The 27,321-nt window shown below is 49.2% G+C and overlaps 1 protein-coding gene across 9 annotated transcripts; it reads right to left on the bottom strand.

Annotated features, from left to right (window-relative positions):
• Nucleotides 1-1,771: 1,771 nt before the first annotated feature.
• Nucleotides 1,772-27,321, bottom strand: CIMAP2 (ciliary microtubule associated protein 2). Of its 9 annotated transcripts, none has more exons than XR_012028115.1 (11): nucleotides 26,927-27,045; nucleotides 26,393-26,480; nucleotides 25,756-25,920; nucleotides 25,509-25,631; nucleotides 20,101-20,238; nucleotides 19,790-19,933; nucleotides 18,139-18,300; nucleotides 16,866-16,991; nucleotides 14,659-14,792; nucleotides 2,257-2,483; nucleotides 1,772-2,165 (listed from the first exon to the last, which is right to left on the bottom strand). XR_012028115.1 is itself a non-coding variant. In XM_072820362.1 (11 exons), the coding sequence occupies exons 1-11, from the start codon at nucleotides 27,244-27,246 to the stop codon at nucleotides 2,142-2,144; spliced, it is 1,359 nt and encodes a 452-aa protein (XP_072676463.1). In that variant the 5' UTR covers nucleotides 27,247-27,321; the 3' UTR covers nucleotides 1,772-2,141. The 9 variants fall into 9 exon arrangements, 7 of the variants coding, with proteins under 7 accessions (XP_072676463.1, XP_072676462.1, XP_072676466.1 ...); XM_072820362.1 differs by lacking the exon at nucleotides 26,927-27,045 and adding an exon at nucleotides 27,197-27,321 and having other exon boundaries at nucleotides 2,257-2,461; XM_072820361.1 differs by having other exon boundaries at nucleotides 2,257-2,461.

Here is a 27,321-nt window from a genome sequence, read left to right as displayed (position 1 = left end):
TTTTTGCCAAACTCTTTTTCAAAGTAATTGAATCACTTTACATTTGCTCCACATCCTCACCAACACTAGGCATGGTCAGTCTTTTTAATTTTAGCTTTTTTAATAGGTGGATAGTGATACTTTATTGTGGTTTTAATTAGCATTTCCTTAATGATTTTATATATATATATATCATACACATATATATATATATATGTATTCTGGATATAAATCCTTTATCAGATCAAAGATCTGCAATTATTTTCTCCCAGCCTATGGCTTATCTTTCCATTCTCTTAATAGTGTCTTTGAAAAACAGAATTTTTTAATTTTAATTAAGTCTAATTTAACAATTTAATGATTTGTTCATACCACACCAAAGTATGATCTATAGAATAACAAATAGTCACATTCATATCTAAGAAGTTTCTGCATGATCCAAAATCCAAATATTTTCCTCCTAAGCTTTCTTAATTTAGGTTTTACATTTTGGGGGTTATGATTCATTTTGAGGTAATTTTTGTATATGATTTGAGTCATTGGTCACAGTTCATTTTTTTGCATACTGATATTCAATAATTCCAGCACCGTCTATTGAGAGGATTATTCTTTTTCCACTGAATTATCTTTGCATTTTTGTTGAAAATCAGTTGTCCACTGGTGTATGGGTCTATTTCTACATTTTCTATTCTGTTCCTTTAATCTGTCTATCTTGAAACCAATTTCATGCTATGAAATATAGTAATGTTATTCCTCCAGCTTTGTTCCTCTTTTTCAAACTTGTTTTGACTACTTTATGTCTTTTGTATTTCCTTATGTTTTACGATCAGTTTATTGACTTAAAAGAATTAGAGATTTTGATGGATATTGCACTGAATCTACAGATGAATTTGTGGGGAACTGACATCTTAGCATCAATGAGTCTTTTGATCCATGAAAATGGTATATCTCTCCTTTATTTAAGTCTTCTTTAATCTTTCTGGAAGGTATTTTGTAGTTTTCAGTGTAAACATCTCGTAGCTCTTTTGTCATATACCTAAATATTTCATAGTTTTGAGGCTACTATAAATGGCATTTTCGATTTTTAATTTTTATCACATATAGATATATTTCATTTTGATATATTTATATTATTTCCTGAAAATTTGCTGAGTTGATTTATTATTTGCACCTATTTTGGTTCAGATCTATTTGCACCTATTTTGGTTCATCAGCTTTTTTGAGAATTCACAGGATTTTTTTTCACCTAGGCAACATATCTAAGAATAAAGACAGTTTTACTTCTTCTAAGACAGTCATTTTGCCATGAGTGAGAAAGTAACCACTTTTCATAAGGCACTCACACTCTGAAGAGTATTTTTCATCATTATTAGAGTTTTGTGGCTAAGGCTGTGATGTTCCAGCCTCCTTTTTTTCTAGGGACATAGAGACAATATAATCCTGCCACCCTACACAATCTCTCACCAACAAAAAACAGTGAAGGAAGTAGCTCAGGACATTGTGACCAACCCCACTGACCCATCTTTGGGTTAGACTAGTGTGCCCACAAGGCTGAACTCCAAAGGGTGAAACTGATTGTTCCCCATGGCTGCACATGGCCGGGTGCCAGCAGCTTCCTCATAAATCATGTTAGGCCCTGTTGAGCTTCCAGAAGCATCCTGGGATGGAGACAGAGAGTTCCTGAAGGAGGCCTACAGCTGTCTTATGACATATGCTACACTTTTCTGCCTCTTTTTGGATTTTAATAATCAGGGAGTCATGCAAGTTGGCTTTAGAATAGAAGAGCTTCCAAGAGTGTCAACCACATTCCGCTTCATTAGTCCATCTGCTATCTGGCTCCCATGTTCATGCCACTGGCTAATTTGAATTCTCAGGATAGTTGATCTTTCATATCAAAAGATATCTGGCCCCAGATGTCCCAACAGACATCATGGTAGATGTCTCCAGCAAAAGTGATCCCACCATATCTCTCCCCTCTCCCAGGCATTCCCATGTGTACTTTCTCTAAGATCCTCCCTACCCTCCCAATTCCCACTCCTACCCTCCCATCCCCAGATTTGTCTCCAGGTTGTTGGGCCCTCTGGTCATCACAGGCAGTCCTTCATATGCAGCTTTAAGAAGTAGAATCTGAATTGTAATCCACTGTTGGAGGACACCTTCCCTTAGTAAAAGGTGTGATCCTTTCCCTTTAAAAAGAGAAAGAGAAAATGAAACCAATCCCTTAGAAGGAAGTGAACCCTCATCCCTGGGGGCATCCAAAAGGGGATGAAAAGGTACCTCTTGGTCTTGCTTCCCAAGGGTTCTACATTGGGTAAGAGGACAAAATTGATGAACTTCAGGGCGCCAGGGTAGCTCAGGGGTTGAGTGTCTGCCTTTGGCTAAGGTCCTGATCCCAGGGTCCTGGGATTGAGTTCCGCATCGGGGTCCCCACAGCAAGCCCGCTTCTTCCTCTGCCTGTGTCTCTGCCTCTCTCTGTGTGTCTCTCATGAATAAATACATAAAATCTTTAAAACAAATGATGACCTTCAGCAATGAAACAACCTATTTCTAAAAAGGAAATTCCTTCCTAAAAAGGTTCATCAGAGCCCCAAGCTGGTTTGTAAGAACTTCAAATACAAAATCCTAGCACTTGAAAGATCATCTAGGCCACTCTGAGAGGGATATGCGGGCCAGAGAGAGGAGAGAACTTGCCTGAGGTTACCCTGGTGGCCAGAGTCCGGGCCAGACTTCCAGCCCAGAGTTCCTGACCTCAGTCTAGTATCCCTTGCATTGTTCTGATTCTTTTCTCCAAAGGAAATCCCTGAAGACTCCAGTTCCATCCCCAGAGCCATTTAGAAGACAGCATTTCAAGAAGAACCCTTTTTTTTTGTGTATCAAACAGCATCTACCAGTCATTACATCATACACATTTATGTGTTTGTTTATTGACTGTCTTCCATGCCAACATGTTAACTCTACAAGGGAAGGGCAAGACTTGATTTATTTATGGATGTTTCCCCCATGCTCAGACTATTACTTGGGCTTAATAGGTGCTCCACAAATATCTGTCAAAGGAAGAAAGGTAGGAGGGAGGGCTCACCAGGGTAAAAAAAGGCCTTAATTCTCATCTAGTGGGTCTTCAGTCCTCCCCCATCCCACTGCCCCTGGTCTGGCTCAGAGCCAAAGCTCTTCCCTGACCATGAGGACAGCCTCCCTGTTTCTGTCCTCATCCCAATGCCCCAGAGCACATCATGAAAATGCAAGAGTTATTTCCTACTAAAACCCTTCTGAGTATATGGGAGAAAATATTTGCAAAACACATATCTGATGAAGGATGGATGCCTAGATTATATAAATAACTCTCAAAATTTAATAGAAGAAAACAGACAACCCTTTTTTTCAAGTGTGCCAAAAAAGAGATACCAGGAAGCACATGCAAAGATATCCAACATCTTGTTGGCAAAGTGCAAATTCAAGCCACGAGGAGATACACCTCTCAAGATGGCTAACATCGGGGTGGGAGGGGGAGCCCAAACTGACAATAGCAAATACTGACAAGCATATGAAGCAAGTAGAGCCCACATACATTGCTGGTGGGAATACAGAATAGTACAGCCATTTAGAAAATGGTTTCTTATAAAGTTATACATACCACGTGACCTAGAAATCCTACAGTAGATATTTGCCAAAGTTAAACAAAGCATGTGTCTACACAAAGACCTGTATGTGATGGTTTATAACAACTTTATTCAAAGCGGCCCAATCTGGAGACATTCCAGATGTTGCTCACCTTGTAAATGCATTTTAAAAAACTGGAAACCAAAAAAAAAAAAAAAACAAAAAACTGCAAACCTGTGGTACATCCATACAATGGAATAGAACTCAGCTTAAAAAGGAACTACTGCTACATGCAAATACATGGATGAATCTCAAGAGCATTATGCAAAAATAAAATAAAAGCTACAAAATTCTACATATGGCACGATTCCACTTATACAACATTCTGGAAAAGGCAAAACTATAGGGATGGAAATCCTGTCAGTAGTTGCCAGAGGCTGGGGGAGGAGATAGACTACAAATGGCACAGGAAAACCCTTTGGGTGATGGCCATATTCTACATCTTGCTTGTCTTGGTGATTACATGACCAATGGCATTTGTCAAAACTCACAGAACTATATTCCTGAAAAGGGTGACTTTTACCGTATTGTAGTTATACTATTGTAAATCTGACTTTCAGAGAAAACCTTCTGTGGCTCTTCACAGGCAGGGTCAAGTCCAAGCAGCTTAGCTTTGCATTCAAAGTCCCTCAGGCCACACCAAGGCAATCCCATCTGCCCTATTCTCTGCTGGTCTCCCCTCACACACTCCATTCATCATTCATAATGAACCATCTAGTGTTTTCCAGACATGTCCTGAGCATTTTTGCTCCCTGTCCTTGGCTCATGCTCTTCTCTCTGTCCTAAATGTTTTCTCCTCCCTGGAAGAAGTGAAGCCTCCTGGAAAGAACACAACTCAGACCAGCTGGACTAGAGATGCAATCCTGCTCTGCTATTGTGGTAGACAGAGGACAAAAATGGTCCAGGGGCACCTGAGTGGATCAGTGGTTGAGCGTCTGCCTTTGGCTCAGGTCCTGATCCTGGGGTCCTGGGATCAAGTCTCGCATCAGGCTCCCCTATGTCTCTGCCTCTCTCTGTGTGTCTCTCATGGACACATAAATAAAAATCTAAAAAACAAAAACAAACCCGAAAACAGCCCAAGTCACCACTTCTCCATGCATCCAAAGACTTTGCAAAGTGACTCTGCAGCTTCCCCCCTCAAGAGGTAGAGTCTGCTTCCCCTCCCCTTGAACCTGGGCTGGACTGGTAGCTTGCTGTGGCCAGTGGAATGTGGAAGAAGTCACGGTGTGCCGCTCTGAGCATAGGTTACAAAAGGCCTTGAACGTGTTCTCTCTCAGAACCCTACCGCCTCCGTGAAAACAAGCCTGGGCTGCTCCACCAAAGGATGAGTCCCTGTGGAAGACAGTATAGCTGTCCCATCCAAGACCACCCCAGATCAGCCAGCCCAGCCAACCAAGACACCCATCTTTTCCCCTGACTCAGAGCCCATTTTTAGGGTCTACTCTAAAGTCTCATCATCCCCTCAGGTCCCTGTCTGAGCAACTGGTATTTCAGACATGAAGAGGCAAAGCCAAGTCCCACCATAATATTACATCTTCCAAGCGGCTCTTTCCAAAGACCTCCTCCCGCATCGAGGGCACACTGAGCAGCTTCTTGGTGACTTGAATCATAGGTATCTATCTGCAAAAAGACCAAACTCCTACATTACGAATGCTGCCGTCCTGCTGTGCCTATCCATCTGGCTCCATAATTTGCCACATCCTCCCGCCGTGCCCTCCCCTCCCACCACTCAAGCCATCCCTGACAGTCCAGGCTTGTTCACACCTCTGTGCCCATGCCAGCACCTAGGACACCCTCCATCTCTGCCCCACCTTCCCAGGTAGACTGTGGCTGCTCTCTCTGCACACCACGCTCCCACAGCATCTTGCTGAGCCCTCTGTTGTGGACCCGATTCCAGACCTATCCCTCCCCTCTGCCCCATTGGCCTGGGACATTCTGAGCAAAATCCCCTGGCCCCTAGCAATTGTTGGCTACATTTAACTGGCTCATCAACCTCTATGTCTTCCCTGCCTCCTACCCTCATCCAAGGTCAACCATTTCAGGAGTGGGTCCCACCACTTTGCAATTGGATCACCTGCTTCTTCCTTGCCCATCAGTCTGGAAATATGCTCAGGCCTGTATCCTCACCCACTCCTACCAAAAATAAAGGAAGAAAGAGGGAAGGAAGGGAGGGAGGAAGGAAGGAAGGAAGGAAGGAAGGAAGGAAGGAAGGAAGGAAGGAAGGAAGGAAGGAAGGAAAAGGTAAAAATACGACCTCCTCTCCACCTTCCCTTGGAGCTCAAGGCAATACATTTCCTTGGTGCCACGTTGTCTCCACGGCAGTCACCAGATTTCCACATTGCATAGTAAATGTGTAGTGGGATTGTGGAGGGAGGGGCTCCGTGCTGAGTTTCCTGAGTTCCCGCTTCTACTCCAAACTCCTAAATCTCCCACCAAAAAAGCATATCCAAGGGCCCAGGAAGTCAAAGAAAGCTGACCCAAAAAAACTGAGGGCAGGTAGAGCGAGGACAGGGAGATGAGTCACATAGTTAAGTGTCAAATCCTACTGTAAGTTTCCCATGTGTTCCTCTCATGGAGTCCTCCAGACTCTGGACCATCTCATCAGGTAACGGACTGATTTACCCTTTAACAATATTCCTTGAGTGCCTTCTATACATGCCAGTGAGACACTAGAGCACCAGAATTGAGAAGTTGCATCTAGTAGGGACCAGTGAGTGTATAAGTAATTGCAGCATAAGGGGTCAGAGGCACCATTTCTGCCTTCCCTCTAACTTGGTGGTCACTTCCACCTCGCCAAGCCTCCCTCACCTGTGTATAAGGCAGGGATGATTGGACTGATGACATTCACCCTTGGCCTTCGATGGCACCTGCACAGTCTGTAGACTTTGTACAGTGTTTCCACCTGCAGATGCATGGACTCATGGCCAGCGCACAGGGCCATGGGCAGGGATTAGCAGGAGCAAAGTCAGCACCGAGGAGCAGTCAGGATCCAGTGAGAACATCTCCATCCTCCAGGCTCCTTTCTTTTCACTCATTCTTGACTCCTGCTTTACTTTGATGTGTTTTGATTTTTTTTTTTTTTAAACTTCTAGAGTCGGGAAACCCCGGTGGCTCAGAGGTTTAGCACTGCCTTCAGCCCAGGGCGGGATCCTGGAGACTCGGGATCGAGTCCCACATCGGGCTCCCTGCATAGAGGCTGCTTTTCCCTCTGCCTGTGTCTCTGCCTCTCTCTCTCTCTCTCTCTCTCTCTCTGTCTCATGAATAAATAAATAAAATCTTTAAAAATAAATAAATAAAAATAAAACTTTTAGAGTCAAATAATTGCTTCTTTTGCTTTCAATCTTTCTCATTTAGCATCACAAGCAGTTTGGGGCGCCTGGGTGGCTCAGTCAGTTAAGCATCTGACTCTTGATTTCAGCTCAAGCCATGATTTTAGGGTCTTGAGATGAAGCCCCGTGTCAGGCTTCCTGCTCAGAGGAGAGTCTGCTTCTTTCCCTGTGCGTGCCCCTGCTCTCACACGTGTGCTCTTTCTCTAAAAAAAAATAATAAACCGTTTTAAAAAAATCACAAAGTTATAAATTTTGTTCCAACCCAGTACTTTGACAATATTATAATAAAAACTCTATATCAAAATCTATGTAATTAATTTCTAAAAACTGTATAATTTCAAACGTGACTTTCTCTTAGATCCAAGAGCTATTTAGAAGTGTACTTCCTAATTTCCAAGTACTTAGTTTTGGGGACTAGCCTTTTATTGTTAATGTCTTGTTTTGTTGTACTGTTTAGAAAAAGTGACCTCAAATTTTCTACGTAGGATGTTTTAAATTTGGACATTTTATATGAGATTTTCTTAGAGGATTGACTTTTATAAGTGTTCCATGAGTATCTGAAAATAATATGGAGTAAAATATACCCATTTAAATCCTCCAAAAATTATTTATATAGCCTTATCTGTCAAATTCTCAAACAAGCCCATTCAGAATTTCCATTATAATTGAGGGAGTTTGTCACTGTTATTTTACTTCTTTATGGATTTTATTATTTATCATGATTAAACATGCAGGTTTGTCCCATTTAATATTTTTGCCTTGAATACTTTGCTTGGTATTGGTATTACCACTTTTTCTTTTTTTAAAAAAAGGTTTTATTTATTTATTCATGAGAAACACAGAGAGAGAAGCAGAGACATAGGCAGAGGGAGAAGCAGGGTCCCTACTAGGAGTCTGATGCAGGACTTGATTCCAGGACCCCAGAATCATGACCTGAGCCAAAGGCATTCGCGCAACCACTGAGCCACCCAGGTGCCTCTATCACTTTTTCTTTTTGTTGTGGGCTACATTTATTTGGTATCTCATAGCCAGATGTATTCTACATACTTTGTCTTCTTTCTTGAGCTCTCCACGCTAATTCATTTTTCATTTGATTGGAGTATATCCCCCGGTACTATTTTCAGGAAAGACACATTTGACATATAACCTAAGTCCTTGTGCATCTCTATTTGCCTTGCACCTGAATGACAGTTTGGCTAGACAGAGAATTCTATAAACGGTGTTTTCTCTCCATATTTCAAAAGACAAGCCCAAAATATGTCTAATTGTCTTTTATTTAAGTTATAGGTTGTCTTTTTAGTTATGATACTTACAAGATTTTTTTTACAAGATTTTTATTTTACCCTCGAAGCTCAGAAATCCACCACACTCTAAGTGAACTAAAAGCATATGTTAACTTTTGTCCCTCATGAAAACCAGAGTTAAGGAACAAAAATGTTAAAGCATATACTCACAGGGACAAAAAGAATAGAAGCAGCAGCAGTAAAAAATATTTTGGAAGTGAAAAAGCAGATGGAAGAATGGTAACTAACTTAGCAGACCCAAGAAAGCTAAACCCTAAGTCAGTAGAATATAAATTTAGGAATTCCCTCACTCCAGAGGCTGAAGAATTGGCAGCACCAGGTACCTCTAGAAGTGAGAGTGAAACGAACCCAAAACAAAGCTACTGATTAAGAGTCTATGTGGTATCAGTCTCCCTCCCCTTTCTCTATGGCCAGATGAATGACTTTCATGAGTGAAGGTTCAAGAATTTATTATGGGATCCCTGGGTGGTGCAGCGGTATAGCGCCTGCCTTTGGCCCAGGGCACGATCCTGGAGACCCGGGATCGAATCCCACATCGGGCTCCCAGTGCATGGAGCCTGCTTCTCCCTCTGCCTATGTCTCTGCCTCTCTCTCTCTCTCTCTCTCTCTCTCTGTGACTATCATAAATCAATAAAAAATTTTAAAAAAAGAATGTATTATCTGGAGACATAGAGGTTCTCTGTACAGAATGACACCAGGCACAGGTGATATTGAGTACCAGATCTAAAGCAGAATCAAATGGAAGCTCAATCACTAAATATTGAGACCTCTAGGTTCTTCTCTTCTACTAAGAGCTCTGGCAGCCAGGCTTAGATCACCTGAAGAGTTTTCTCCCTCCAAAGTAAAAGACAAAACATCTAACAACACTGACATTGAAGATCCTGCTGATGAAAACGCCCGGCTTGGTCATCCTATGGTGAAGTCCATAATCAACAAGTGCCCCAGAACTTTCAGTAGGATTTTTAGTTAGACATGAATGCCCAGCCAAGAAATACCAGACATTTAAGAAAAATATCTGATATGGAATATTGAGGCCAAAATAAATACACAGGGGGACAAAAGGATTTGATAAAAGGAGACAGTGTCAGGCAAACTTGTCTTAATCAATAATATCTTCAAAGAAAAAAAAAATAATATCTTCAAAGTATGAGAGACATTGTATCTGTGATATAAGAATGGTGTTATTAAAGTATTTAGAAAACAAAAAAAAGAACAATTAGAAATTAAAATATGAAATCAGAAAATGAAAAACTCAGAGTGAATGAGAGACCATTTCTGGTCACCTGAAAAAAATCAGCAGCTCAGCCATACCCAGGATGAAACCAAGCACAGAGCAGGCTTTTCAAATGAATCAATCAGTGGAAAAGCTTATCAGGGAATCCTTTTTCCCACCTTATAACTTACCTACTGTGTCTTGTGACACAGTCCTCCTGACCTAAGAATGAGCCCAAGTGAGTCAGGGTTACACAGACAATGCCAAACCAGATTGCCCCAGGGAGAATCATGCATCAGCCTAACAATTAGACATCCACAGTGATCTGCTGGTTGGCTTCCATTCAGTAGCATTTATAGGCCTTAATTAAGCCTGACCATGGCCCTGTAGGGTATAAAATAATCCCATTTTACAGATGGGAAAACTGAGGTCTGAAAAACAAAAGGGTGACTCTAGGCTCGAGATGGGTCTAAATGGAGAACATACAATTTGCATAGTCTGTCTCAAGAGCACTTGTTCTCTATTTGCCTTCTTTTTTCTTTTCTCTCTCTTTTTTTAAAGATTTTATTCATTTATTCATAGACACAGAGAGAGAGAGGCAGAGACACAGGGAGAGGGAGAAGCAGGCTCCATGCAGGGAGCCCGATGTGGGACCCCATCCTGGGTCTCCAGGATCACACCCCGGACTGCAGGCGGCGTCAAACTGCTGCGCCACCAGGGCTGCCCATCTTATTTTTTTCTGATTATAAAAATGTTATATGTTTATTCTGAAAAATCTAAACATCTCAGAAATGAAACAAAGTAGAATGCAAAAGACCCTGGTAACCCTCCAGAGGTAACCATGAGCAACAGTTTGGGGCCTAGTTCTTCAGAGTATGTGGTCTATGCATATGCATATATATATAAAATATTTTTTAAAGATTTTATTTATTATTTATTCATGAGAGACACAGAGAGAGAGAGAGAGAGAGAGGCAGAGGGAGAAGCAGGCCCCTTGCAGGAAGCCCGATGTGGGACTCAATCCCAGGACCCTGGGATCACGCCCTGAGACTAAGGCAGATGCTCAACTGCTGAACCACTCAGGAGTCCTGGAAATGTAGTTTTAATAGGGTCATTATTCTTCTATTTTTAATATTCATAGGTATTTACTCTTTCAGATGGAGTTTATAATAATTATATCGAGTTCTGCCTATCAGCCCCTCAAATTTTGCTAAAATGGCATTAAATGTGTGCACCAATGGGGAGAATTACTGTTTTTTCAATATCAAATCTTTCCATCCATGAACATGGTATTATCTCCAGGAATTCAAGCTTTTTCTGACATCTCTTAATAAAGGTTTATATTTTTCTTCATGTATGCCATAACCATCTCATTAAGTTTATCCCAATGCATTTTCCCATTGGTGTTGCTACAAAGAATGAGATCCTTTCCTTTTTCTCAATTATGTTTTCTATTAGTTATGGCTGCAGTATCAGAGGAAACCCTTCACCTTTACAGTTTTAAAATGAACTCTCTTGGACTATTTTAGGTAAATACATTATAAATTTTGATGATTTGCTCTTCCTTACCAATAGTTTTATTCCTTATTTGTTTTTCTCATCTTACTGCATTTGCTGGAACCCCCACAACACTGTTGAATAATGCCAATGACACAAATGTCATTGTTGTATTCTTGACTCTGTAAGAAGTCTTTATTTAGCATTTTACTATCATATTTAATATTTTGGCCTCCTCTTCAAAAGCCCCCACCACACTCCCTCAGGACTCAAATGCCCTCCTATTTCTCCTCCATCCCTGTCAAATTTCCTTCTTAATAATTTTCCTTAGGTCTTTGACAGCAGAGGGTGCGTTAAACCACTATAGCTTCATTTCCTGGATGATGTGCACTCTAAGCCTCTATAAAAAACTTGTATAACTAAAATACACAATTCTTCCAGGGGTATAGCAGCTGCTACAGGACAATGAAGCCAGCATTTGCAACATACCTTGCCAAATAGCATCCAAAGGCAGAGCACATTTGCAAGCATCATCTCCGTTAGTCTTCAAAACAAACTCTACAAGGTGGGTTGTTTGTTCACTCTCGTTTTTCAGATAAAGTCTCCAAGTAAGTTGTCCTAGGTCATCCAGCTAAGTAGCACACAGAATTCTAAACTAGATTACAAAGGAAATCCTATAACCTCACAAGCCTGGGTCTTGGATGGGATTACAGTGGTGAAGGGGAAGTTCCAACCTAAGGGAAAGGCAAATGTTCAGGGCAGAAACCTAAAGGTCTAAAGGAGATGGGGCATCCTTCCCTTCTCTGCAGTCCTTTCCTCAGCAAACAGTATATAGAATGGAGCTTTGCTGAGAGGGTGGCTGGGGAGGGTGGCTGGGAGGTTCCCTGCGGGAACCCCAGCATGGTGCTCTTCCTGGCATCCTCAAATCCTCACAAGGGCCTTGGTATATGGGAAGGGCCCTGCCCTGGAAAGAAAGACCAGAGTCCCAGCTCTATAATTCACCAGCTATGTGACCTTGGATAAGTTGCTACCTTCTCTGGTCCTGGTTGAACACCCATTAAATAAACCCAACACCTTGGCTAGAAAGAGGAAAAAAATACTTTTGCATAAAGTGTTCCATTTGATTTTCAAGGCAGATTTAAACAAGGCAGATGAATACATGTATTAATCTCTACTCTCTCTACTCCTTTTTGCAATTCCCTAAAAGGACTATAAAGGAATTTTTCAAGATAAACAAACAAGAAAAGGGGGAGCCTGTATCAGGGGACAAGAGGTGTAACTTTTTTTGGAGAAATGGAGCAAGCTGCTTGCAAGAGGGGGAGCCAGTGAGAAACCTGCCAGTTCCTACCACAAACCCCAGAGAGACCCAGAAGTTACAAGCATCACTAACTCAAAAAAGCAGGCACAAGACTAATGGCTGAAAACAGAGGAGAAGTTAGATACACACACACACACACACACACACACACACACACACACACACACACCACGACTCGCCCCCTCAGCAGAAGACTGGAGGTTGAGTATGCAGAGCGGCTCCAGGGCAGGGAGGCTGGGTACAGCTGAAGGTAGGTAGACAGGCACCCTAGTCAGAATAGAGGAAGTAGGTGGAAATCCATACACTGCCTGAGATGGCCCTGCCTCCTCCCCCTAAATACCAGCAACCACATTTACCCACCCCAGGATGTAGGATCCTTTTCTAGAGAAGCTGGGTGGTCCCACAGGAAGTACCTAGACACACTGATTTTGAGGGTCCTCCAAAAGAATGACCAGACTCCCATCTAACCACTCCCAGTGAAACTACCAACTGACAAGCCTCACCCAGACTCACGGTATTGGTTAGTGCTTTCCTCTTAAACGCAAACAACACACGTGAAAGAAATAAGGAACTTGAAAGAAGCACAGGCCATGCAGGGAGCAAAAGGAAAATGAAGGGAAATTATCATTATTATCTTTAGATAAAAGAACAGATTGCATACAGGACACTTAACTGGGTGCTATAAGAAGAGGAGAGAAGAGGAGAGGGAAGGAGAGGAGAGGAGAAGAGAGGAGAAGAGAGGAGAAAGAAAGAGAGAGAAGAGAAGAGAAGAGAAGAGAAGAGAAGAGAAGAGAAGAGAAGAGAAAGCAATCCACAATCCTCAAAACTTTGCAAACTATAAAAGACAGAGCTAAAATTTCAGAAGGCAATAGTAAAGTTCAAAGATAAGGACAAGGAAATTTTACCAAAGAATAGGAGGAAAAAGGCAGAGATGGGAAATAAGAAAAAAAAAATGAAGAAAGCAGAGGATATCTAATCTTCATCTAAGAGAAGGGAGAGAAAGCCGAGGAGAGGAAATCACCAAAGACACAAATGCAAGTGATTTTCCCAGAAAATTGGCCCACATGGAAGGAACCCACTAAGTACCCAAAAATATGGGTTAAAATAGATTCATACTAGGGCTAGTTAAGACTAAATTTTTAAAAAGATTTTTATTAATTTATTTGAGAGAGAGCACACAAGTAGTAGAGAGGGCAGGAGAGGGAGAGAAGTAGGCTCCCCACTGAGCAGGGAGCCCAATGTGGGGCCCCATCCCAGGACCCCAGGATCATGATCTGAGCTGAAGGCAGACGCTTACTCGCTTACTCAACTGAGCCACCCGGGCACCCCTTAGACTAAATTTCATCATGAGACTTCAGCCCACAAAGGACAAATATTCCAAAAGCTTCTAGAAAAGAAGATGTAGAATGCATACAAAGGGCAGGACACCAGAACGGCATAGGAATTCTCAACCATGCTCGAAGCCCAAAGGCAATGGAGCAAAATCTTCAAAATTCCAAGGGAAAAATATTTCCAACCAAAATCTTATTTCCAATCAAACTGTTGATCAGGTATGAAAGTAGGAAAAAAAAATGTTTTTTGAGGCCTGCAGTCTATCAAAAATGTTACCTCCCCTTACCTTTTCTTAAAAAATCCCCCCCAAAAAAGGGCATAAATCAAGGAGGAAGACACAATGGGACTATGTTGCTAAAAATAAGCATTTATAAGTTGGTTTTCCATGAGCCATCCGGCCTCATGCCCTCACCACATGTGCCAACAACAAAATGACCTAGAGTGCATGTTTATTCACATTTTAACATTTCCGAAATGGAGATTACTTTGCAACTGATGGCCTCTAAGGTCAATAAAATATGGCGGCAGCAGCTAGCATTTGCAAGCTGCTTTATAGTTAGCCATGACATTTCACGCACCTTATTTCCTTAGGCCTCACAACAGCTTCCTGAAACCAGTTTTCCAACCCCATCATGAACACCAAGAAACTGAAATTCTGCACCATGAAGCCACCCAAGATAGCACCTAGGTGGTGCAGGTTGTGGGTGGAAGAGTTAGTGTTGAGTCCCTTCTTACCAGGAGCTTTGGGCAGAGCATCTCATTTAGGGCTCCATAGTCCTCTGGTCATCTGACAGCGGAGGGAAGAAGGCTCAGAGAGGTTAGGGTCGTGCCCCACCGCACACAGCCAGTAGACAGCACGCTCAGGAGCTGACCTCTCCGCTGCCTCGCTGCTGGGCTGGCACTAGGGGCAGCAGCTATGTTCCCATGGGAAGTGAGTGAGCACAAGGTGGTGGTGGGGTGGGGGAGGAGGGAACCCAGCACCCCCAGAGTAAGCCCTTGCCCCCCTGCCGCAGCTGCAGGAGCACTTACTGCATGAGCCTGTCCCTGGCCAGGTCTGAGAGGTAGCGCTTGGATCCACCCAGAAACAGGGACCGATATCGCTGCCGATGGTCCTTGGTTTCTGCCAGCCAGGTGTTGAGGTAGTGGCCCACACCCACAGGGTTCTGCGAGGCGAACAGGATGGCAGGACGTCAGCAGGCCAAGTGACTGGTCTGGAGATGGGAACCCGTGCCTCCCCGCTCTCCCCACACCGCTCCTTTCTGCATCTGTGATGGGGTGAACTGTGTCTTCCGAGGAGACAGGTGGAAGCCCTAACCCCCTGTGCCTCAGCGTGTAACCTCACTTGGAAACAGTCGCTGATGTCATTAGTTAAGAGGAGATCCTACTCGAGTAGGGTGGGCTGTTGATCCAATCAGACTGGTGTCCTCATAGAAGAGACACACAGGGGGAAAGACATTCCTGGGACGATGATGGCAATGACACAGCAGACTGGAGCGATGCATTTACACACCAAGGAATTTAAAAAACTGCCGGCCACCACCACAAGCTAGAAAGAGGCCAGGAAGGATTCTTCCCAGCAGGTTTCAGAGGGAACAGTCCAGCTTCCAGAACTGTGATAGGAGAGAGTGCTGCTGTTTGAAGCCACCTGGTTTGTGGGACTTTCATTAGGGTGGCCATAGGAAGTGAATCCCACCCAGAAACCTGGGTCGTAGATACAAGAGGCACCAACAGAGAGGTTCAGAGAGGAGAGGCAACCTGCCCAGAGCGACCAGCGAGGGCAGGAGAATGGTGGGCAGGAACCCCACCACCTGTGGAGCAGCAGTGCCAAGGGTGGCCTGGGAGAGATGTCAGGAGCCAGACACAGTTCTATTTGCTGCTGAACTTGGTGCTCAAAAGGGAAGGGCCTGTCTCATAGGGGAGCAAGTTCCCAGTGGTGTGCCTCCTGCCCTGGAGCAGGTCAAGCTCAAGCCTGGAATCCGGACCTCACCTTAGCCCTCCCACTCGGGAGTTATCAGCCCTGTGGTAGCAGCATCTGGTGCTTATCTAAATACCTTATTTGGGGTTCCCCAAGTAAAGACCCTCTCCCCTGCAGGAGGTGCAGGCTTGGGTGAGAAAAGGAAGTTTGCAGAGAGCTGACCAGCTGGTCCTCCTGAGAATCAGGTAGGGTGACAGGATGTGGGCAAGTGATAGAGTGTGGGGCCAAGCCATCACTCCAGGAGGTAAGCAGGTGGAGTGGAGGAGAGGCACGAGTGGGGGCAGTGGGAACATACTGGGAGGGCAGGTAAGTTATAAGCAGGACATTCCCCGGGGAAACCAGGATTCTTTATCTAAAGAATAAACAGGTGTTCAAAGTCAGGCAAAACTACCCTGAGCTTCTAGAAGCCAAGGTGAGGCTACCTGCTGGGAGGGGGGTGTGTGTTGTGGGGGCTCCGGGTGTGCTGGCAACGTGCTCTTCAACACTCTGGGGGCTGGTTACATGGTAAGTCTATTTTGTGACAGTTCGTGGAGCTGTTCCCTTAGGATTCGCACACCTTTCTGCATGATTATTAGAACCCAATAAAAGGCTCACTTACAGCCTGAAGGGCAGGAATAGGAAACAGGAGGTCGATGCCCAATGCCGTGTGTGTACATGATGAAGGCAGGCACAAAAGCCCAGAACTTAGCTGTTTTACAAGAACACGAACTAAAGGTTACATCTCACACACGGGGACGGCCGCCTCTGGGGAGGGGAAGAGGACAGAAGGGGTCCTTGCTCCACCAGGGATGAGAGGAGGGCCAACTCCACTAGCTGCCCCAGAGGCTTCAAGACAAAGAGAAGGGAGGGAGCATTCCCCTGGGAAAATAAGAGAATGGGATGACTCTGAGGGGACGTCCCTTAGAGTAGTGGTTCTCAAAGTGCAGTCCCTAGAGCAGCAGCAGCGGCGGCAGCACCTGGGAACTTGTTAGAAATGCAAACACCCAGGCTCCACTACAGCCTACGAGTAGACCCTGCAGCATGGTGCCCCACAATCGGTGTTTTAACAAGCCCTCCAAGCCACTCGAGTTTGGAAACCCTTGCCTAAGAGAAATAAGATAGTGGGCATCTGTGTTTGTCCCCTGGGGAGAAAGAAGTGGGTCTGGGCTGGGCTGACACAGAGCATCAGTTCCCAGGGGCAAGGAGGGCTTTCGGCTGCCAGGAGAGGCAGGAGAGGGTTCCCTGCCCATCACCGTGTACCTCCCACTCCAGACCCACTCACCCAGCTTCCCAGAATCATCTGGTAGGTCTTTATGCCCAACCGCTTGGAAGACAGCAGGAACGGTGGCTGGTTGATGTGCTTGCGTTCCTTCTCTGGAGGGAGCCACGAACCAGGCCCAGACGTGGCCTAGGGGGAAGAAATGAAGGCCGAAAGCTGGAGAGGCCTGGGGCTGGGGCAGCTCAGGGCTCCCAGCACTGACCTCATCCACCTGGGAGCCCTGGGCCTTCAGCCACAAACAGTGGAGGGTACCCAGCCACCTTCCAACTCCCCAGGAGCCCATCCTGGGCGGAGCGAGGGGCCCCATGGTGCTCTCAGAACCCACTCCAACCCACCCACCAGCTCGACACCTCTTTCCCGGTCCCCAAGGGCCCACACCGCATGACAGGGCCATACAGGCTTTTCCTACATGGAATACAGAAGCCACATTTGCTGGGGAAGCCTGGGCAAATACCTTCGCATCTCTGGGCCTCCATTTCCTTTAGTGAAATGCAAATGATAACTCCTCCTTTGGGGGTGCTGGAAGGTGCCTGGCCCAGAGGAGGCACTCAGGGAATGTTGGCACCCTTTTTTCATTCCTCCGGACCCCTACTCGTTTGGTTCTCCCTTGGGAGAGGGGGCAGGCCCTGCCCGGGGGTGGGGTGGGGGCTTTCCAGGTTCCTGGCTGCCACACCCGCAGAGAGGAGCACATTGTTCCCTTGGAGGGAGCAGGTGCATGGTCCTCTGTCGGGCAGACTCCTTACCCCTTGGGCTCTCTGAGGGGAGAGAGGGGCACTCCATAGATTCCAGGCTCCACGTGGCCAGCTCCACTCCTCAACCTCTAACCAACCCTTAAGACCTACCTGGTTATACTCAGAGGACAAGGGAGTAAATGGAGCCTCCACAGTAAATGGACACCTGTGTGGTTCAGTGGTTGAACATCTGCCTTGGGTTCAGGGCGTGATCCCCGGGTCCCGGGATCGAGTCCTGCATCGCACTCCCCACCAGGAGCCTGCTTCTCCCTCTGCCTATGTCTCTGCCCCTCTCTCTCTGTGTCTCTCATGAATAAATACATAAAATCTTTTAAAAAACAAAATAAAACTGAGCCTCAGAGAGTGGAAGGGACTTACTGAGAGCGACAAGGCAGGCAGGACCAGGACTGGACACCACGTGGGTCTGACACCCAAGGGGGGGCCTTTCCTCTGAAATGGCCAGCCCCATCCCACGCTGGCCACAGGAGAGTCCCCTCCCAAGGGAAGAAGGGAGGAAGGTCATGGGGGGAGGGGGACACACTGACCAGTTTCCGGGGGCACTGGCTGAGGGTGGCCCAGTAAATCCTTTCTGTAGGGGTTTCTGGGTTGCGAGAAATTTTCGAAAAAACCCCGCGCTTCTTATTGTGACAGGAGTTAAGTTCTTCCACGAAGCTCGTAAAATTCATCAGTTCCCTGGGCTTTTTTTTCTGAGAAACGGGGAAAAAAAAGAAAAAGGAAAAGAAAAAAAGGTGTGTGTTAGGCCAGGAAGACCAGAGCCCTCCCTTTGGACCCTGAGCAGCAGAGAGGAGCGAGGTGGCCACACACGGAGGCACCACCGTCTATCCTGCTCCCAACGTCCCCAAGCCAGGTGGGCAGAGACGCAGCCCCGGCCAGGGGCAGGGGGAGCCCAAAGAGTCTCCAGCAACGTCCACTTCCGTGCTACCTCGGACAACGTAACTGGCATCTGCTTGTACGTTGCTTCATTTTTCTGCTCGTTTCAAGGACATTTATGGCGTGGGTGCCATTCTCAGCAGGAGCCGTAGTCCGAATATCTACAAACCAGGGCAATGGGGTAACACTAAGGGTTTGGGGGGCTGTGAAATCACTCTGTATGATACTATAATGATGGACACTCTTGTCCCAACCTGTAGAAGACACCATCCCAAGAGCGAATCCTAACGTGAACTGTGGACTTGGGGTGACGGTGATGTCACTATGGGTTCATCGCCTGTACCACGTGCACCACTCCAGGGCAGGATGCTGCCAGTGGGGGAGGCTGTGCGTGGAGGGGGCACCGAGGGTGTCAAGGATCTCTGTACTTTGTGCTCAAGTTTGCCATGAGCCTAAAAATGCCCCCTCTGCCCCCCATAAAGTCTATTACTCTTTAGATACAAAAAAATACTAGTAGGCTGCCTGGGCACTAGCCAATCAAGATGTACGTTGGCCGTGGAGCCTGGGTAGGGTCCCAAGGCCCCCATGTCAGTGGCTGGTCGTGGGGCCGTCTGGGAGGCCCTGGCGAGGAGATCCAGGTTGGGGGGCTCATCTTTCAGCGGCTGGTCGCCCATCAGTCCGAAGTATGTCAACATTTCGCCACCACCACCCCTTCCTCACCACCTGCTGACAATCCGTGTTGGGTGTCCTCTTCCACTGGAGTCTAAGTGCCACAGGGGCAGTCATCCCGGTGACTATTTCCTGGCCCCAGAGTGAACCGCAGTGGAGACAAAACGAGCGGGTCGTGGGACAGATGCTTAACTCTAATCGCCATGAACAGGAACAAAGCAAAGCGCAGCCCGCTACGGACCACACAACAGGTGCATGACAGGTGTGGGAAAGTCCCCCTCAGCTTCCCCATCCTCCCAGCCCTTCAGGTCTCTGGCTCCTTAACGGGGCACCGCTGCTATCAGCCGAGCTGGGCGTCCAGTCCTGGCACGGTGACCCTCGGTTCCTCCTCCGCGGCTCACGCAGGCGAAGCCAGCACACGTGCTGGTGTTCACATCCCAGCTCTGCTCCCTGCCAGCGGCGAGGCCATGCCGTTTCCTCAACTAACCCAGAGCCTCACGCTGCCACGGCGGTGAGGGTGAAGTGAGCCAGTGCAGGGGCAGGGCCCTGCGGCGTTTGGCACACAGGGTGGCGGCGGTGCCGCGGGCCGGCCCCCTGCTGGGGAATGCGAGCCCCAGGCCTCGCCTGGGCACACACCTGCACAGAGTAATGTCCGTAAGGCTGGGGCTTGCTTCGGTCACCGGAGAAAGTGTCGTAAAGCCCACGGGTGCCCATGGATTGTGCCAGGTATGCCTCAATGCCACTTTTGAGAGAGTAGGTGCCTGGAGCCAGACCACTCCCCTAGAAGAGAACACAGATTACAGGCCCGCAGGAGAACCGCTGATGCAGACCCATTGCCATCTGGGGTCTCAGTTTCCCTGTATGCCCTAGTCGTCAGATCCTCCACCCCACCCCCGCCCCAGGACTGTGCAGAAAGGCGGGCAAGGCCTGGCCAGGTGAGGGGGTACCTGATGAGACAGGGGGGACGGCTTGTTGGTCATCCTGCACATGAGGCCCTCAGAATGAGAACGGTTCCAGGCTTTCTCTTCCAGCTTTGTGTATGGGTTGCCCTTCACCCCATAATTTCCAGGGCCTGGATAGTAGTTCTGCGGGGGGAGGGGGGCAGGGGTAGGAGGGAGGGACATAAAGGTTATCAACCCCACTCTTTATGCCGAGTGTGTCTGAAGAAGAAAAACCCCTGGGAGGGGAACAGGTTGTTCAGGGTCCCTGTGTGTTAACTGCCCCTCATCCCAAAATACCCTACCAGCCTTCTTTGCCTTAGAAAATTCTAATTCTGGGGCACCTGGCTGGCTCTGTTAATGGAGTGTCCAACTCTTGGTTTTGGCTCAGGTCATGATCTCCCCCTTGGGAGATGGAGCCTCCCCCGTCCCCGGTCGGGCTCCTCGCTCAGTGGAGAGTCTGACTCCCCTCTGCCTCTGCCCCTCCCTCAATCGCAGGCACAGGGCATTCGTGTGTTCTCTCTTTTTCAAATAAATAAATCTTTAAAAAAAGAAAAATAAAATTCTAATTCTGCAAAGCCAGCTCAAATGTCATCTCTCCTGGGAATGAAGCCTTCCTTCCCTATCACCCCAGACAGTTGCTGGCTTTGGTGGTCTTAGAAATGCCATCTATTGGGGCAGCCCCGGTGGCACAGTGGTTTGGCACCACCTTCAGCCCAAGGTGTGATCCTGGAGACCCGGGATCGAGTCCCACATTGGGCTCCCTGCATGGAGCCTGCTTCTCCCTCTGCCTGTGTCTCTGCCTCTCTCTGTGTCCCTCTGTGTCTCTCATGAATAAATAAATAAAATCTTTTTTAAAATGCCATCTATCACACCCATTGTATAGCCCTTCATTTGCATAAGTGGGGGTTCTCACTGTGCTATGAATAGTGCTGTGACCTGGAAGGATCCAGAGTCCTGGGTTTGAATCCTGACTCTGCTGCTTCATGGCTGAATGGCCTTGGGGATACAACTTGGGCCTTCTCAGCCTCATGGTCCATGTTTGTAACATGGAGATAGTAATACTTTTCTTCCAGGGCAATGAGGAGGAAAATTACAGAATGTCTGTAAAACCTCCTGCGCAGTGCTCAGCCCACAGTGGGCACCAACACCTAAGTCAGGATAGGATGTCCGTCTTGCGGGTAAGGAGAAGGAGGTAGGAGAGATGGAGAATTGTGGTTGGAATGAGCATTTGGGGGTTTCCACTGTCAGGGTTAGAAGTATGGTCTCCGTTGGTGGACTGAGGGGAGCCACCCTGCAGCGCAGGTGCATGGCTGCGGGGGTGTGGGGAGGCAGTCCCTGGATAGAGACCCAGCAATGTTTGCTGCTGCGCTGCACCTTTCAGCCCCACGAGGTCGCTGCTGCTCCACGGATGGCTCAGCCCTGCCCTTCTCTGCTGGGAACCTGCCCTGGGGAAGCAGCCCTACAAGGGAAGGGTGGACATGGCAGGGTGGGCTGGACAGGCACCCTGCTGGGGTAGTGGGGCCACTATGGCATCCTATATGTTTGCCCTCAGAGGACAGGGCCACATGTTGCCTCCTTCCAGGGCCTGGGTTTCCAGGTGTGCTCAGTAGAAGAGCCTCCGGGTAGGAAGATGGGTCGCTGTGTGGTGTGTTGGGCTTCACTTGGAGCCTCGGCACCTGGAGGTCCCAGAAGGTGACCCAATGAGATCAAATCAGCACCATCTGCCATTAGCGGGTGGGGAAACTGAGTCTCAGAGAGTCAGACCTCGAGTCCAAGGGCCTACCTCCAGAAAGGGACAGCAGCTAGGGTTCCAACTACGAAATCTGTGCACCTCCTGAGCTGTCTCCCAGGCACTATGTAAAAAACCCCCAGGGGCAGGAGGGCCATGAGCCTGGGTACACCTCAGAAGTGACCTCAGAGGGCCCGTTACAACAGACAGCGGCTGCCCCTCCTAGAGTCCATGAACTGTGCCTAGCCCAGAACTCAGGGCTTATCTCACTCCAGGCGGAGTGACACCCCTGGGCTGATGGGAAAGTCCATGATTTTAACTGAAATGTTCTGCTGTCAGAGCTTTGGGGGCTGAGGCAGGGGTGATTGATTCTGGGGAAGGTGTGTAGGAGTGTAGGAATCGGCAGAGATTGTTTTAGTTGGACCTTAAAGGAAGAGAAGGATTCCAAAGACAGATGTGGGGGAGGAGGCAGGTCCCCCCACACCACCCCTACATGGGGCAAAGGCCAGGAGACTGGAACAAGACCTTTCAGGCCAGCTGGGAGAGGTACTATGCTGTAAGGAGGGCAGGAAGGACCTCGAAGGCCTTAGGAGGGTATTCAGATCTGACTTTGAGGGTCCTTTAGGAAGATGACTCTGGCTGAGGTAGGAGACCAGGAAATCTGTCCAGAGAGCTGCCCCTGGGTGGGAATGAGGCAGTGGCCTGGGCCGGGGCAGAGGCAATGGGGAGGGAAAGAGGAGGACAGGAGGAGGACAAGAGGAGGGCAGGAGGCAAAAGCACAGACCCTGGTGACCATGAGGAATAAAGGGCCATTGGGTTTCTGAGTCTGGCAGCTGATGGTACCATTCCAGGGAAAGAGCAGGCCCCAAGGAGAAGCTGACATGTGGGGGAGGGGGACATGCAGAGTTTGAGGTGCCCCCTAGGGTGGGGATCTGGAGCCCTCTGCATGGAGCCTGGCTAGGCAAGAGAGATCACCGTAAAGAGGGTGGAGGGTGGGGCGGGGGGAGCGCTAGGGATGGAGAGCCACGAGGGAGGCTGGCAGAGGGGCTCCAGAGCTGTGGACCTAGTATCCCCAGAGCCAAGAGAGGGGAGAGTGCACCTAAGGAGGGGGTGGCTGCATCCCCCAGTGCCAGTGGTAGATGAGATTCTGAAACCAGAGGAGGAGGCATTGCCTGTGCAGGGGCTGTGGTTTGACAGCCCCATCCTCTCTGGGGAAAGATTCACAGGGCGCCAAAACAGGCACCTACAGCTCGGCTAGGACACTGGGGCAGGCCCCACTCTGCACAGGTGGCATCTGTAGACCTGCAGTGGTGGGGGGACAACTGGAAGGACCAGAGGCCAGAAGAGGCCATCAGGATCCCTGCCCAGGTCTCACTGCAAGAAGACGGAAAATAGGCCTTGGACACGAGCTCCCCAGGGATTGCCATCTGCACCCACTGGGGCAGCACCACCTCCTTGAACTTGCTGTCCCCCCCTCCTCCCCCCCCGCCCAGCCCAGGAGAGTGGCTTGGAGAAATCCTGCAGGGCCTGGTGGAGGTTACTGCAGGAAAGATAGGGGGATGAAGTGGGAAAGGAGGGCCAGGCCATGGTACCCTCGCCCTACTCAGCCCCGGAGCTGGGAGCTGGGGACCCAAGAAGGAAGCATCAAACTTGCTCCTCTGCCACCGTCTGGGTTGGGCTCTGACATTAGACTCCATCCTCCAAAGACCATCAGGGAACAAAACCCAAGTGAGCCCACTTATGTGTAATGCGCCGTGGCTATTACGTGTGGATGCCCCTGGATTCAAATCCTGCTTGGATTTGAATTCAGAGCTCTGTGCCCTTGGGCACTTGCTTAAGCTCTGTACTCCAGTTCTCTTACTCTATCAAGCCAGAATAATGACCGTGCCTACCTCACAGGGGTGTTGTGAGGATTAGATTAATAAGTACCCTCGAGTGCTTAGGACAGCACCTGGCACGTGGCGTCATTTATTATTATTTCAGATTTGAAGGTAATGACACAGCTTGCAATGCCTCTGGGCAGCCCCGCTCCCGTCTGCAGTTACAGCCTCGGTGCCTGAAGATGCAGAGTAATTTCCAGGCTTCACAGCAATAAGGTGTAGAAGGAGGGGCCTGGCTTTGGGGATGGACATCGCCTGCTTGCCAGCTGTGCAGCCTGAGGCAAGATGCTCATCCTCTCTGAGCCCCCAGGGCCTCGCCTGGACTGGCTGCAAACACTGAGGATGTTCTGGAACATCTAGTACTTAGTAGGCAAGTGTGCGCTTACTCAGTCCACAAACACTACCTGTGTGCCCACTATGTGCCAGGTGCTGCTAGGACCTGGGACTCCAGCAGTGAGCCAACCAGGCAGGTGTCGCCCACCCTCAGGGGCTGATGTCCCGCAGGGAAGAAACTCTAAACACACAACCACCACTGAGACTCCTAGGAAAGGGGGATGTCTGTCACCTAGTGGGGGTCAGGCAGGCTTCCTGGAGGAAGGGACCTTAGAGCTGACAGCTGAGGGCTGACCGAGGGGCAGCTGGGGGGAGCGCGGGGGCAGGGAGAGGAAGCGCATTTCTGGCAGAGGGAATGGCAGGAGCAAAGCCCCAGTTGAAAGAGTTTGGTCCATGTGAGGAGCTGGAAGCAGACCAAGAGCGCCCAGCGGACCACCAGGGCGGAGGTCACTCCGTGACCCACGGTGCACGCTCTGCCTTCCCCCTTATGCCCTACTGAGCTGGAGCCCCACTCTGTTCTCCCCACAGGGAATGATCATTCTGACCCACATGGATGCCACCCCACCCCTCACTACCATCGCCTCCCAGCCAGATGCCTCCAACCCTCACCCCCAGGAGCAGGGTGCTCCTCTGAAAATGTGAATCAGGTCCTGCCCCTGTCAAAACCCTCCACTGTCCTCCCACAGAACTTGGGACCAATCCCAAAGCCCCTACCTTGCTGCAGGGTCCTGCCGTCTGGCCCTCACTCCTCTGATACTTCTCCTTCTGCCCTTGGCTCTCCCTCCAGCCACCCTGGCCTCCCACCCCCCCGGTTCACCTCAGGGTTTACACCTGTTCTTCCTGCTGCCTAGAATGCTCTCCCGCAGCCTCTGTGAGTCTCCATTGCTCACCCCCTGCAGGCTTTGCTCAAATGTCACCTCCCAGAGGTCTTCCCTGACCACCCTGAAAATTGCACCTCCATCACCCTGGATCCCTTCCCTGCCTCATTTTTTCCTCATGGTCCTGATAATATATGATTTGCTTCTCTGTACTGTTGTTTCTTCTACTAGGGCACCAGATCCATGATTCATCACTGCTCGATCCTCAAGCCCGAGGACAGTGCGTGGCACTTAGTGGGTGTTCAGTCATTACCTGCTGGCTAGACAGATGAATATATAGATGGATGAGTTCGTTGAGCACCTAATGTATACTAGACTCTACTCAGGGATTCAGAGATGAACCGGTTGCCAGCAGAGAGCAACTGGGCTGTTGGGGGAGACAGGCACAAGAATATACGACAGCTCCTGGGCTCGAAGCTGTGGTACCAGAAAGCAGAAAGCAGAGGGGTTTGGGGCATCCGGAAGAGAGCTTGGCTGGGCCTGGGAGGAGATGGTATGAGGAGGGGCGCTTCCAGCACCAACCAGCCATGCTGCACGCTCCGCAGATGGAGTGGAGGGTGGGAGGGCTCCACCCCAGGACACGAGGACACCTACCCCAATGAGTCCTCGGAAGCGAATCTCCCCTGAGCTGAGCAGCCCCCGGGTGCTGCACGGCTTCTCCTGCAGCTGTTCTAAGAAGTCTTTGAGGTTGTAGGAGCCAGGCCCCAGCTTCTCCTTCTGCCTCAAGAGAAGAAAGCAGAAGGTGACAACCTGAAACCTGGGAATGTCCCCCCGGGAAGGAGTCTGGAGGGTGATGGCATTCCCTAAAGAAGGAACTCTGCCTGGCCTGGGGGGGACGCACCTGCAGCTGCTTCTCCTTCATGATGGCCTGGTACTGAAAGTGGGGCAGCTGGGTCAGCCGGATGGCTTCCTGGGCCCGGGCCCAGCCTGTGCCCACCTCCTCTCTGAGCTTCTTCTTGCTAAAGCAGGTCTCCTGGTAGCCATAGGTCCCAGGTCCTATGTGGGACTGAGTCAGAGCATGGTCACACCTACCCAGTCTGCCCACAGAGCATCTTCCTCACCCAGCTGCCCTCCCAACCTGGGGGCGGAAAGGCCGGACCCCGCTGCAGCCCCTACCCCTAGTGCCAAATGTGACACCAAGGAGCATAGCACTCAAGGTATGATCCCAGCATCCTCTGTCCCTGATCCCCTTACACTTCAGGGAAGGGTAGCACCTCGTTCATAGCCCACAGCCAGTGGGTGCCGGAGAGGAAATGGACCCCAGGTCTCTGTGGCCCCAACCCATGCTGTCCTCACCACAGACCTGCATTTATCATTACATCTAAGACCCCGGGCCCTGAGCCAAGCTCTGAGCTCCCAACCAAGAGGTGTGAGGTCTCCAGGTCTCCGGGCCTGGAGAGGTGTGAGGCTCGCCCCTGACACCGCTCAGCCCCTTGCCCCGTGTGAGGCACTTGGAGGCGCCAAGGACACAAACTTACCAGGTCCACAGAGTAAAGCCTGGAGTATGGGGCCTCTGTAAAAGTGCTGAATTTCTTCCGGTTGGGGTAAACGGCGGAGACATCAAACCTAGAGAGGGGCAGAGGCCTGGTGAGAGCCCAAGGCCCAGCACCCATCCTGCTGTGGACAGGTCTGGGGGTGGCGGTGTTGGCTTCCCAGGGGACCTGGCCGCTGGAGCATGAACTGGGCTGCTCCCACCTCAGGGTCTCTGACCTTTCTGGCTCCCTCTCCCTGGACACCACCCTTGGTTGGTCTCATCCCCTCCACTGGGGACCTTTACTCACTCCAAAGTCACCTTCCCCTCGCAAGCCCCTGCGAGCTCCTCCTCCTAGCTGGCTTTCTCTCCATAGCCCTGTTACTATCCAACATTTTATGTATTTTTCTTTTTGGTTTATCATCTACTCCAACCACCCCCTCCCCACAAGAATGCAAACTCCAGAGGACAGGGTTGTGCTGTTTGTTCACTGCTGTGTCGGCAGGTGCTAGGACTGCACCCGGCACAGAGCAGGGGGTACCTGTATATCATATAAATGTGTGGATGGATGGAGGCCCCCTGGGCCGAAATGCTGTGCTGGTGACCTCCTGTGGGCCGGGCTGCCTGGCCTCGGTGCGTCTGGCCCATAGGAGGTGCTCTGGAAAGCAGAGCTCAGATCCTTAGGCTCAGATCCCCTAAGGATGGGGAAAGAGCGGCGGGGGGAGAAGTGCAGCAGGTGTGCCCGGAGAGAAGGGCGGGCCCCCGCCCACCGCTCACCGCCAGCCCCTCCCGCCGCTCCCTCGTCCCCCACCTGTGGCTCTGCACCCCGAAGGGCGCCCCGCTGAACCTCTTGACGCCCATGGCCCGGCCGCCCCCAGGCCAGGTCCTCGCGGGGCCTCGGGCGGGGGCTCCCCTGGCGCTGCCCGGCAACCCCGC

Source organism: Canis lupus, chromosome 3 (genome assembly GCF_048164855.1).
Source record: "Canis lupus baileyi chromosome 3, mCanLup2.hap1, whole genome shotgun sequence".
Classification (NCBI taxonomy): Eukaryota; Metazoa; Chordata; class Mammalia; order Carnivora; family Canidae; genus Canis; species Canis lupus.
This window is presented reverse-complemented; position numbering and strand designations above follow the sequence as displayed.